General features: G+C 39.7%; 1 protein-coding gene across 1 annotated transcript in view; it reads right to left on the bottom strand.

Annotated features, from left to right (window-relative positions):
• Positions 1-13,660, bottom strand: part of INTS9 (integrator complex subunit 9) — a 123,452-nt gene that overhangs the window by 38,855 nt on the left and 70,937 nt on the right. The window contains exons 8-9 of the mRNA XM_017884571.1: positions 9,552-9,672; positions 8,630-8,764 (exon numbers count right to left, since the gene is read on the bottom strand). Of these exons, the coding sequence (XP_017740060.1) occupies positions 8,630-8,764; positions 9,552-9,672 (256 nt within the window). The remainder of the gene's footprint in view (positions 1-8,629; positions 8,765-9,551; positions 9,673-13,660) is intronic.

Here is a 13,660-nt window from a genome sequence, read left to right as displayed (position 1 = left end):
TTCACTACACAGTTCATCAGAAAGAGTAGAAAAGCAGGCTGCAAATAGCTCTTAATGTTAGGATTCATACAATTTTTATCTTTTCTCTGAGATTTTTGTATTTTCCAAAATTACTACAATAAATACAAATTAAAATTTTCTAATCAGAAATAGAAGAAAATAATATTATTTCAAAATAAGACGTCTACTATGACTCCTGACAAGACCACACATGGGCAAGAGCTGCTGGCATGCTCCTAGAATCTATTTTTATTTTTATTTATTTATTTTGAGACAGGGTCTCACTCTGTGGCCCAGGCTGAAGCACACTGGTGTGGCCACAGCTCACTGCAGCCTCAACCTCCCTAACTCAAGTGATCCTCCCACGTCAGCATCCCGAGTAGCTGGGACCACAGGCGTGTGCCACCACGCCCAGCTTCTTTCTTGATTTTTTGTAGAGACGAGGTCCCACTATGTTGCCCAAGCTGGTCTCGAACACTCCTGAGCTCAAGCAATCCTCCCACCTTGGCCTCCCAAGGTGTTGGGATTATAGGTGTGAGCCAATGTGCTCTGCCACACTCCCCAAATCTAAACTGAGAGGACAGAGGTGCTCAGAAGCAAAGGCAGCTGACAAATTTGAGAAACTAAATCATAAATTCCTGGGGAATAAATTCCTGGGGAAACTAGGGGTCTTGGAATGAGGACAAGAGGCAGGCAATAGCTTCTACTGCGGGTGGAGGAGAGGTTGGGCAAAAACCCTTTGTCCTTTTTTCTTTCCTCCATATTACAGTTGGCAGATTGTGGCCGGTTCAACCCCCACTCTGTGAGGAAGGAAATGCCAGAACAGCGGGATGAAGGTTCACGGAACACTAAGCCACTTCCTTGCTTGTTCCCTCACACCACCAGGGCAAAGTGGTGACAAGTCAGGGAGACACTCAGGAGAAACAATGTCTGAAGCAGAGATATGAGAGGAGGGGCCCTGAGGGTCAAGCAAGGAGAGCTCGCAGGGAATCAAACAAGACCACCAAGGAAGGCAGCACCTACTAAATAAACATTGTGAGCTAAAATCTATCTCCACAGGGAGAATTAGTGAACCACAGTAGGAATATATGTATTAAAATGTCCCAAAAAATACACAGAGGGAGATTAAAATGAGCAAGTGTAAAGAGAAACATCCAGAAATACTGTGAACAAAAGTATGCTTGTGGAAATGAAGGGTTCAATACATAGGCTGAGGAGCAGCATGAATATGGCTGAGAATGAATTCAGGAGCTGGAAGATTTTTTTCCGGAGGCTTCATGAAGTAGACAGGAAATATACAAGAAAAAAGACATGCAATACACAAAAGTGTCAGTATCTATATACTAGAAATTCCATAAAAAGAAAAAGAAAATCAGCCAGGAGTAAGTAATTTAAAATATGACTAATAAGTTTTCTAAGTTAAAGGAAACTGGAAGATCTCACAGACACTATATTAACAGGAAAAACACACATTGCAGAGAAATCATTGCAAAACATACAAATATTAAAGTGAAAATTCTAAAAGCAGATCCCATTTAATGGAACACAAATCTAAATGGCTTCAGAGTTCTTAACAAGTGATACAAGTGGAAAATGAAGTCGTATTTATCCTATCAAAGTTTTTTTGCCTTTGATTTTTAATCCATCCAAGCTATCATTTAAATGTGAGAAAAAATTAAAGACACTCTTAATAATCAAGGCCTCATAGGCTTACCACTTCAAGACCCTCTAGATTCCCATTCCTCAAGCATTCCTGGAAGAAGAAAAGTCAATCTAGCAGGATGTTATGAGATCCTGTATATGGAAAGTAAGGTTGAAAAACTTACAATATATCTCAATGAAGATCACTGCTGTTGCAATAAGGAATACATTCACCACCCTATGTATTCTAAATGACCCAGAACTAAAATTGTAGATGGTTTCACCATGGTCAGCATGGGGTATGGTGTGCAAAGGAAGAGAGAAAGATGGGGGAGACAAGAGGACAGTGTGGCTTTGGGAGGAAAGATATAGATACTGGTAAGTAAGATAGTCACAGAAAAAATAAACTAAGAAATACCTCAGAAGAATAAAAATAAAATGTGTATTTTCACATATACAGAAGGAAATTTACCCTTCTAAAGGAAGGCAAGAAAGGACTAGGAAAAGAATGAACTAAAAACATGAAAGAAGATGGCAAAACTACAACAGTCATTACAAGAAACGTAAACAGGCTCACCAACCAAGAGACACTAGATTAAAAAAAAAATCCCGGCCAAGCATGGTGGCTCATGCCTGTAATCCCAGCACTTTGGGAGGTCAAAGCTGAACTGATTGCTTGAGCCCAGGAGTTTGAGACGAGCCTGGGCATTATAGGAAGATCCTGTCTTTACAAAAAGTACAAAAATTAGCCAGGAACGGTGACATGTACCTGTAGTCCCAGCTACTTTGGAGGCTGAGGCGGGAAGGACTGCTTGAATTGCAGAGGCAGAGGCTGCAGTGAGTTGAGAGTGCACCACTGTACTCTAGCCTGGGCGACACAGCAAGACCTTGTCTCAAAAAAAAAAAAAAAAAAAAAACCAACCTGGGAAAAGCCTCTTGGCTTTTAATGCAGTTTTTATAGAGAAAAAAAGAAAGCATCGAAGCATCCTGATAAAAAGAATAACTGATTGATAAGATATAATGATCATGAATATATGGACTCCTGAGTATACAGCTTAGAAATATCAAAAAGTAAAAACTGGTAAAACTACAGTGAGAAATAGATAATCAACAACTAACACACCCTTTTCAGAAATCAGTAGCTAAGCAAAGATATAAGACTTGAATGATGCAGAACATTCAAATACATATAGAAATATTTTACCCAACAGTGAATACACATTCTTTTCCAAGACACGTAGAGAACATTTACAAAAATAGATTGTGCTTCAAAGGAAGCCTAATCAAATTTCAGTCCATCAGGATATGCTTATTATAATGCAAAAGATTAGGCTCCTGAAACATATGCTTAAAAAAATTTCCTCTAATCCTATGTCCAATCAGACTGGATGGAGTAGAAACAAACAATTATACTGTAAAATAACCTTTGGTTATTTAAATAATGAACATTATAAAGAATATTATGACATACTTAGAGATGAATGACAAAGCACTGCGTATCAAAAATGTAACAGAGTAAAATTATACTAAGATACAAACTGGTTGCTTTAAATACATTTGTGGAAAAGCAAACACTGAAACGCACTTAGTAAAAATAGAGCAAATCCGAAGTAAAGAAGGAAGGAAGGAAATAAAGGGCAGAACAAAGGATGAAAATACAACCAAAACAATTAAAAGCAAAAACTTATTTTTTGAATAAAATCCATAATATAGACAAACTTCTGGCAAGTCTGATCAAGGTGATGATGAAAATAAAATTTAGAATGAAAATAGACTTACACAAAAAGGTAAACAAATAAAAAAGGATTATAAATAGCTCTATGCCTATGATTTTGAAAACCTAGGCAAAAAGGACAAATCTCTGCCAAAATTCTGGCACAATTTTGGCCCAGAAAATGTAGTTCAATAATGGTCATCCAGATCCAGACAGTTTTATGGAACATTTGACCAAACTTTCACGAAAAGATAATCCCTATCTCATATACTTTTTTCTGACATTAGAAAAAGAGGGAAAGGCTCCCAAATCACCTTATGAGATGAACATACTTTGGTTTCCGATAAACAAAGGTAGTATAAGAAAATAATGTATGGGCCCATTTTTCATCTATGATTATAGATTATAAACTTCAACAAAATACTCACCAACTCATTCCTGGAGAGTATTTTAAAAATAATAGATTGTAATCAAGCAAGATTTATCCCAGGAATACTGGATGGTTGAATGTGAGCAAAGCTAACTCTGCAATTCACTACACTAATGGTCTCAAAAGGAGAGAAATCAAAGTTGATCGCACATGCTCAACAGCATTTGATAAGGTATAACACTTTTATCTGACTTTTAAAAAATCAGAAAGTTAGGGATAAAGGAGACACTCCTTAACTTGACAAATAAAAATGGTGCAGTAAGCATGATGTTTAACGAAGAAACTATAAAAGCTTTCCTTTTACAGTCTTATACAAGACAAGGATGTCCACTATCATCACTGCTGTGCAACACAGTATTATAGGGCTCAGTCACAAGATAAGAAAAATAAAAGATACAAAGGTTAGAAGAGAGGTGAGAAAACTGTTACTTCATTGTAAGATAATATCAATAGATAAATATTAGAATTAAAAGAATTCAGCATGGTTGCTAAATATCAAATCAATTAAAAAATTAATACTGAGACCTCATGCTCAGTAAAGGCTAGTTCTCTTCCTTCTCCATTTGGGAGGCTGCACTCTTTGGCCTCAATTTTCCTTTAACTCTCCAACCATTCTTACACAAGACTATTTTTCTTCCTTCCACTGTCTGTTGGTAAAAGTTCCCTATGGCTTTGTCTTTGGCCCTTGGCCCTTTATTTAGATTTTTTTTTTTTTGAGACGGAGTCTCTCACTGTTGCCCAGGCTGGAGTGCAACAGTGTGATCTCGGTTCACTGCAACCTCCACCTCCCAGATTCAAGCGATTCTCCTGCTTCAGCCTCCCGAGTAGTTGGGATTACAGGTGAACACCACCACATCGGTTAATTTTTGTATTTTTAGTAGAGATGGGGTTTCACCATGTTGGCTAGGCTGGTCTTGAACTCCTGACCTCGTGATCTGCCTGCCTGCGTCTCCCAAAGTGTTGGGATTACAGGCATGAGCAATCATGCTCAGTTAGATTTTTAAAATGTGACAACCCTCCAGTTTGTCTCCAGACTTGCCCCCACATCTCAGTTCCAGCCCTATATTTCCATTTGTCTAATGTTCTCTCAAATTCACACTCATGAAACCTACTACCCTCTTCTGCAACAAATGGCCCTCTGCCAACTCTTCCTTGTTAACTGGATTAGTGGCCATTAATACCATGCTCAATGTCATGCAGACATAAGATCTCTAACTTTTATTATTTCTTTTCTGAAGACAGTGGGCATTCAACAAATATTTCTTGCATTAAAGACCCGCCAATGTTTTAACTCTTTTCTCCATTCTTACTGCCTTCAGGCTTAATCCAAAGCCTTATTTCCCTATGTTTATCAGAATTCTACAGCAGCCTGTGATATTCTTCCTAGTTAGTAAAGATTCTACTCAAAAAGACCAGGGGTTAGCAAAGTTTGCTGTAACATTTAAAGTAGAATTCTGCCATTATAACTTTTTTTTTTTTTTGAGACAGGGTCTTGCTCTGTTGCCCAGGCTGAAGTACAAATGGCACAAACATGGCTCAATGCAGCCTCAATCTCCCAGGCTGAAGCAACCCTCATGCCTCAGCCTACTGAGTAACTGGGACCACAGGTGCATGCCACCGCACCTGCCTTCTTTAACTTTTTGTAGACATGGCGTCTTTCCATGTTGCCCAGGCTGGTCTCGAATTCCTGGGCTCAATCATCTTGCCTTGGCCTCCCAAAATGCTGTGATTACAGGCATGAGCCACCCTGTCCAGCCTATGGTGTATATTCAGCCATAAACATTCCATAAACAAATGGGTGTGGCTGTACTTCAACAAAATATTATATGCTAAAATAGGTGGTATGCCACATTTAGTGCCCAGGCCACAGTTTGCTAACTGTGCAATTAGACTATCAAGTTTTTCAAACCAAAACTTTTCTCATCCCTGCCAATTCAACACAGAATCCAATTACGTGGGTAAAGAAAAATCTAATTTTTTTCTTTTTTACATATAACACAGGTCGCCAGCTAGAAATTAAAATTAATTACTTACGTATGTTGCTCATTACTTTCAAGACATTATTTTCCCTTTAAATTTATGAATCTTGTAAGAATAATTTACTGGAAATTACATCAATAGTACTGCAAAGGCTTTGAACTAAGCAGGACAAATCAGAAGAGTTGGCAGCCACGTCATCTTTCTGTCTTTTATGGAAGAACACATCAAGAATGATAGAAGCTGCCAATAAAAAATTTTGATTCAATGAAGCAGATGATGGTGACATTGATGGGCTTTTGATTTCAATAACCAGGAAGGGCCCAGAATTCCGCTAGATGCAGGAAAAAATAGCAACGTCCCCTCTAGACCTTGAGATGAAACTTGGCTATAAAAGAAGGTTATACCTTCTTTTATAATAATGAATAAAGAAATAATGAATAAAGAAATAATGCAGAATGGCAGCTCAGACATCCTATTATTCCCCACTAGAGCACAGCATGGTTCTCCCCATATTAAAATGGGTCTGTTAATTATTGACTTAGCCATTCCATAATGCATGCATATATCAAGACATCATGCATACCATAAATATATACAATTTTTATTTGTAAGTAAAAAATGAATAATTTCTTTACTTATGGATAGTGCTCTCACAAACATGGTGAATGTTCTTCAAACCCACTGAACTTTGTGTAAGAAGCATGGTCAGCACCAACCCCACAGAGTGACACAGTACAAGAAGGGCAAAGATGATCTGTATGCTGAGGGAAAGTGGCTTAATGGCAGGAAGGAGCGGCTATGCAGGCAGACCAAGCCAATCTTCTGGAAAAAGGCTAAAACTACAAATGAGATTGTGCTAAAGCTTAAGTGTTGGGCCCAACTGCAGATCTAAGAGAATGCTGGCTACTAAGAGATATAAGCATTTTTAACTGGGAAGGGATAAAAGGAGAAAACGCCAAGCGATCCAGTTCTTAGCTTCATTTTTGGTTGTATTATGAAGACAATAAAAATTTGAGGTTATGTTAAAAAATAAATAGGCCAGGTGTGGTGGCTATAGTCCTAGCTACTTGGGAGGATTGCTTGAGCCCAGGAGTTTGAGATTACAGTGAGCTATGATTGCACCACTGTACTCCAGTCTGGGTAAAAGAACAAGACCTTCTCTCTCTCTCTCTGTAAATAGATGTAGATAAATAAATGGAATATGGACTCCCACAAGTTACCTAATGTATCTATATACCCATTCAACAGCTAACTAATGTCCCCCACTCCCTATTACAAACATAGAAATAACCAATATTCAGGAAATGAACAGTAAATTATTTAGAAATACCTAAAAAGGAGTAAGTATCACATTCATAACAATGTTTATATGTGCTGGGCTTCTTGCCAAATATGACTGGAATGAGTAACTTAAAACCTTCCAATAGTTTCCCTCTCCATATTAAAATAAAACCAAAATTCTTCCTCATAGCCTACTAGCACTACATGACATGGTGTCTGCCACTCTCTTGGACCTCACTGCTGACCACCATGCTGAGACCACAATAGCCTTCTCTGCCCTTCAAATTATTCTTGCTTTAGGGACCCTTCACTGGCCATCCCTTTATAATACAAACACTCACAGCTTCACGTGGCTAATTTTTCTGTTTTTCTTTTTTCTTTCTCTTTTTTTTTTTTTTTTGAGACGGAGTCTCACTCTGTCACCCAGGCTGGGTGCAGCACACGATCTCGGCTCACTGCAACCTCTGTCTCCCGAGTTCAAGTGGTTCTCCTGCCTCAGCTTCCCAAGTAGCTGGGATTAGAGGTGCATACCATCACACCTAATTTTTGTATTTTTAGTAGAGATGGGGTTTCACCACATTGGCCAGGTTGGTCTCAAACTTCTGACCTAAAGTGATCCACTTGCCTTGGCCTCTCAAAGTGCTGGGATTTACAGGCATGAGTCACCATACTCAGCCTTTTTTTTTTTTTCTCTTGAGGCAGAATCTCACTCTGTTACCCACACTGGAGTGCAGTGGCGCAATCTTGGCTGACTGCGACCTCCGCTTCCCAGGCTCAAGCGATCCTTTTGCCATAGCCTCTGGAGTAGCTGGGCCCACAGCATGTGTCACCACACCCGGCTAATTTTTGTATTTTTTTGTAGAGACAGGGTTTTGCCATATTGCCCAAGCTGGTCCTGAACTCCTAGGCTCAAGCAGTTATCCCATTTTGGCCTCTCGAAGTGATGGGATTACAGGTGTGAGCCACTGTGCCCAGCCAACATGGCTTACCTCTCCAGGTCTCAGTTCCAGTGAGATCTTCCCACCGGCTTTCCTGGGCACCCAATCTAAACCAGTCTCCATCACTCTGAAAATCATCCTGATTTACTGTTTTCAGTACTTGTATCACAATCGGAAATGACCATACACTTTATTTTTTTACCCACTATACACCATCCCCTCCCCAACATCATCAACTCCCCTATAACGTAAGATCCACAAGAGGGGCTTTGCCTGTTGGTCACCACTGAATCCCCAATACCCAGATGTGTGCATGACACTTGACACTTGGCCCTTGGGAAGGATTTTAAACAGCTAATATTTGCTGAGTAAATGCATAACCATCTGTGTCCCACATTAGGCTATGGTCTTTGGAAGGACTGCGGGAATTTCAGAACCCTAGTGGTGACCCTCAAGGTAGCAGGACTATTTCAGAGAAACCTGTAGGCCAAAATGTTGGGACTCAAATAGTCTACCTTGGCTAGAGAGTATCTGTAGAAAACCAAATTGGGAAGATTTAAAAATGGCTGATGGTACCCTGGACACATTCTGAATTTGAGTTAAGTAACCAAAAAGCTGAGTTGCAAGAAGAGAATTTGGAATTACCTGGGGGTGTGTGGTAAGCAAGGAGGATCCAGAGACATAAGACACTTTCTCGTAATGAGACTGGATGATCCAGTTGGAGCTCCCAAGGGCATAGCCAGAGCTCAGAGGCGTCACCTGGACCGCACCAAAAAGCTCCTAAAAGAGAACCACAGTAAGAATGTGCAAGGAGCTTACAGTGACAGTCACATGAGGTAATTCTGGAGGGAAAAACAACAGAAACATCCTCAGTTTAAAAACAAAAAATATTTTAAAGTAAACCAGAGACTGGATGCAATGGCTCACGCCTGTAATCCCAGCACTTTGGGAGGCTAAGGCCAGTGGAATGCATGAACCCAGCCTGGGCAACGTGGCAAAACTCTGTCTCTACAAAAAAGTATAAAAATTAGCTGGGCATGGTGGCACATGCCTGTAGTCCCCAAGTAGCTACTTGGGGCAGGAGGATCACATGAGCCTGGGAAGTCGAGGCTGCAGTGACCCGTGTTTGTGCCACTGTACTCTAGCCTGGGTAACAAAGTGGGACCTTGTCTCAGTCAATCAATCAATAAAGTAAACTACAAAGTTTTAAGGAAAACAGAAAGATGATGGAGATCATCGTGCTCCAAATATAGAAAGCAATCCTATAATCTTTACTTGTCACCTGAGAGCTCCAGCCCTCTTCCATGTCCCTAGGCACTCAAGGTTCACACATTAAAAGGGAGAGATGAAATATTACCATACAGACCAAAGATACGCTTTGGCTTTCCTTTTTCATTTTCAGTTAGGTGTTAGGCCCTTGTTCCTGACTGGAACGGAGGAAAGAACAGAGGCTCTGGATCCTCAGTAACGGAATGGCTTTAAAAACGTAACTATAGGATCCTTCGAAACAATAACAATATGAACGGAAAGCATTCATAAATGACTGAAATGTAATATGAATACTCACAATTTTCTGAGAATATCCCACCAGCTGGATTTTACTAAGGGCAGAGTTCACCTCTTGCATTGTATAGCATCTTCTCCAGGTTGACACTTCCACTGCATCCTTGAGAGGAGAAGGTAACAGCCTGCAAATGGATCACAATATCAACTACTGGGTGAACATTTCTTCATGTTCTACAGCATTCCTTTCCAGTAATTTGTCCATTTGATCTCAATGGTTTAATTTACTGGCATATAATTGTTCATAGGATTCCTTTATGATTTCTCTTTTTTTATTTTTATTTTTTTGAGACAGAGTCTCACTGTGTCACCAGGCTAGAGTGCTATGGTGTAATCTCGGCTCACTGCAACCTCTGCCTCCTGGGTTCAAGCGATTCTCCGGACTCAGCCTCCTAAGTAGCTGGGATTACAGGTGCCCACCACCATGCCCAGCTACTTTTTGTACTTTTAGTAGAGATGGGGTTTCACCATGTTGGCCATGATGATCTCGATCTCCTGACCTTGTGACAGGCCTGCCTCGGTCTCCCAAAGTGCTGGGATTACAGGTGTGAGCCATCGCGCCCAGCCATTTCTTTTCTTTTCTTTTCTTTTTTTTTTAAATAGAGACATGGTCTTTCTATGTTGTCCAATATGTGTCAACAGAAAAACGTTTTATCATTTGCTCCAAAAGAATCAGGAGGAGACCTGAAGAGTAACTTCCCTGACATTCACTGTACAATACAGGTCCAAGTACTGGGGTGAAATGAATGCATGCCATTAGCCTCTCCTCTCTCTCCTGAAACAACACTGAATAATAGAGGGCTTCACACACACACACACACACACACACTCTCTCTCTCTCTCTCTCTCTCTCTCTCTCTCTCTCACACACACACACACACACCGTTAAGACAAAGAGAATGAGAGAAGAGACAATAGCAAGGTATCTTAGAAAGTAGAAAGACAAATGATAACTGACTTAGTAGGCCCAGGAAAGTTCAATGCAAATGTTTAATTTCTACTGCAGAACCCACAAAAAGTATGGCAACTGAAAACAACAGGTATATCTGGAAATTGAATCAATCTAAAAACAAGAGGAATTGCTGAAAAAATAGATGAGATACTTAGAACCTTCCAGATCTACTCATTCCTTCCATATAGCTCAGCAGCTGTCCCTTCTCCTCTCAGGTATGCTACCAGAGGTTGTTCTCTGGAGGCAGTAAAAATAGAAATCTGGACTACGGGAAACCATCAACTGAGGCAGCCTTCCTAAACAAAAATTCATATATTTAGAGAAACAATGTTCGTCTCTTCATTTGGCTGCCAGAACACTATGAGTAAGCTTATACCCTCCAGGGTGGGGGGCTGAAAGAATCTTCTCTGAAGAATCCAATCAGCCTCAAAGAAAAAAAAATTAATGAAAAGATTCTAACACAGGGGGTTCCACAAAGAAACAGCTCAACCAGATTACTTTATGGTAAAGTCTGGAATTGAATAAGCCCTACTCATGGCACATAGACTTTCGAATTCGTTTTTTTTTTTTTTTAATTTTCCAACTCTTAAACATGAGCCAGTAAGCCAAGAACTACCATAAATTTGAGAAAAGTCTCTAAAATAATAAAGGCCTCAAATGGGGCCAGAGGAGCAGGTAGGGAAATTAGAAGAAATAAATTAGGCAGGTAGACGAAAACTTTAAGAACAGCTTGTCCTTACTATCGTTAGAAAAATAAGATAGTATAGCTAAGAAATGAGAAGAGATTGCTACAAAAAAAAGATTAAGAGAATAAAAAGAGCTGTTAGAAATTAGAAATACAATGTCATATAGTGAAACCATGCTAACAATACATCAGAATTTCAAAATAAGCTAAAAAGATTTAAGTTATACAAACACGAAAGAGGCACATACATGAAAAACTAGCAAAGCTTATAAATGACATGACAGAACTCAATAAAGAATTAGAAATAAAAGAAAACATCACTTTGGAAATGAAGACTAAACTACAGGTTGAGCATCCCAAATCTGAAAACCTGGATGGCGCGGTGGTTCACACCTGTAATCCCAGCACTTTGGGAGGCCGAGGTGGGCGGATTGCCTGAGCTCAGGAGTTTGAGACCAGCCTGGGCAACACTGAAACCCATCTCTACTAAAAACACAAAAATTACCTGGGTGTGGTGGCGGGCGCCTATAGTCCCAGCTACTCAGGAGGCTGAGGCAGGAGAATCGCTTGAACCTGGGAGGCAGAGCTTGCAGTGAGCCGAGAATCTCACCACTGCACTCCAGCCTGGGTGACAGAGACTCCCTCGCAGAAAAAAAAAAAAAATCTGAAAACCTGAAATCAGAAATGCTCTAAAATCTGCAACTTTTTGAGCGCAAACATGATGCTCAAAAGAAATGCTCACTGGATTACTTTGGATTTGGGATTTGGGATGCTCAATCAGCAATATTCCAAATTGGAAAAAATCTGAAGTCTGAAACACTTTGGTCCCAAGTATTTCACATAAGGAACACTCAACCTGTAACAGAAACACAGAGTAGATTAACACAATAGACAATGACACAAGAAAAATGGGAAAAAAAAATAGCAAAAAGAAATGAAGAGATTTAAACAATTCAAAAGAAACAAATGTTGAAGACAGATAAGCAAGATGCCACATAAGGGTAATAGTAGTCCCTAACAGAAAACCAAGGGAGAGAATAAAAATTAACACTCATAACATTCAATTACTAAATATTATAATTGCTAAAATAAAGAGACATGAAACTACACACTAAAAGAACATAGTGCACACTTGAGAATACTGACCCAGAACAATGAACGCCAGACATATTCTGGGAAAATATTTAGACTACAAGCAAACCTTTGGGATCTAGGAAAAGAGCAAGTGACTTACAAGGAAAGAAAATTATATTTTATTAGTGGTTTTAACAGCAATGTTTAATATCAGAAAAAAATAGGAGAACATATTGAAGATACTCAAAGAAAGAAAATGCAAGCCAAGGACTATATATCTAGCAAAACTGACTTTCAAGGCCAAAGATCACAGATAAACAATTATGAACATGCAGGAACTCAGGGAATACTGTTCTTATGATCCCATCCCAAGAAATCTACTGAAGACTGAGTTTCAGACAATCAGAATGATTAAAGAAATATGAGTATGACTGGGCCAGTAGTGAGCATTAAATATACAGTTGCTAGTAGCTGACAGACTAAATGAAGGTTAGAAGGAAGGCAGTATAGTATGTAACGAAAATATATTCTGACAACACAGATATGGTACAAGTGTAAAAAAAAAAGTGGGGGGAAATATATATGCTCTGTTCTCCAAAGAGTACTAGAAACAATGACCAATTGAGTAGCAATGAGCATTGCTAACAACCAAAACGGGATCTTAAAATTCCACTTCCCATTGGAGAAACCAGGATTTCTTGGAGAAATGGGTAATTCAGGGCAGAGAATGTACAAGAAGAGTCTTAAACATCCTGCTATCACAGATGGCAAGGAAACAATCAAAGACTATGAGGGTCACAATAAATGACCTCAGGGACAATGAGTCTGTTTTCATGCTGCTGATAAAGACATACCTGAGACTGAGAAGAAAAGTAGGTTTAATTTGATTTACAGTTCCACATGGCTGGGGAGGCCTCAGAACCATGGCGGGAGGCAAAAGATACTTCTTACATGGCGGTGGCAAGAGAAAATGAGGAAGAAGCAAAAGCAGAAGCCCCTGATAAACCCATCAGATCTTGTGAGACTTATTCACTATCATGAGAATAGTACAAGAAAAACTGGTCCGCATGATTCTATTATCTCCCCCGGGGTCCCTCCCACAACATGTGGGAATTCTGGGAGATACAATTCAAGTTGAGATTTGGGTGGGGACAGAGGCAAACCGTATCAACACCTGACAAGGCTTTCAGTGTTCAAAGATGGGACAATTTCAGCTGAAACAACCACCACCACCACCACCACCACCCAATGGGTTGAAACCATGCAATATTTCAGAGGGGGCTGCGATTGGACTGGAGCTTTTGAGTTGCTGAGAATGTTCTCTTCCTTGACTAGGGGGGTGGCTTTAAGAGTGGTTGCTGTATAGTAATTTATTAAGCAATATATTAGTTTTGTGTGTTTT

Source organism: Rhinopithecus bieti, unplaced genomic scaffold (assembly GCF_001698545.2).
Source record: "Rhinopithecus bieti isolate Rb0 unplaced genomic scaffold, ASM169854v2 scaffold_315, whole genome shotgun sequence".
In the NCBI taxonomy this organism is placed as follows: domain Eukaryota; kingdom Metazoa; phylum Chordata; class Mammalia; order Primates; family Cercopithecidae; genus Rhinopithecus; species Rhinopithecus bieti.
The sequence above is the reverse complement of the archived record's forward strand: the minus strand, read 5'-3'. Positions and strand labels throughout refer to the sequence as shown.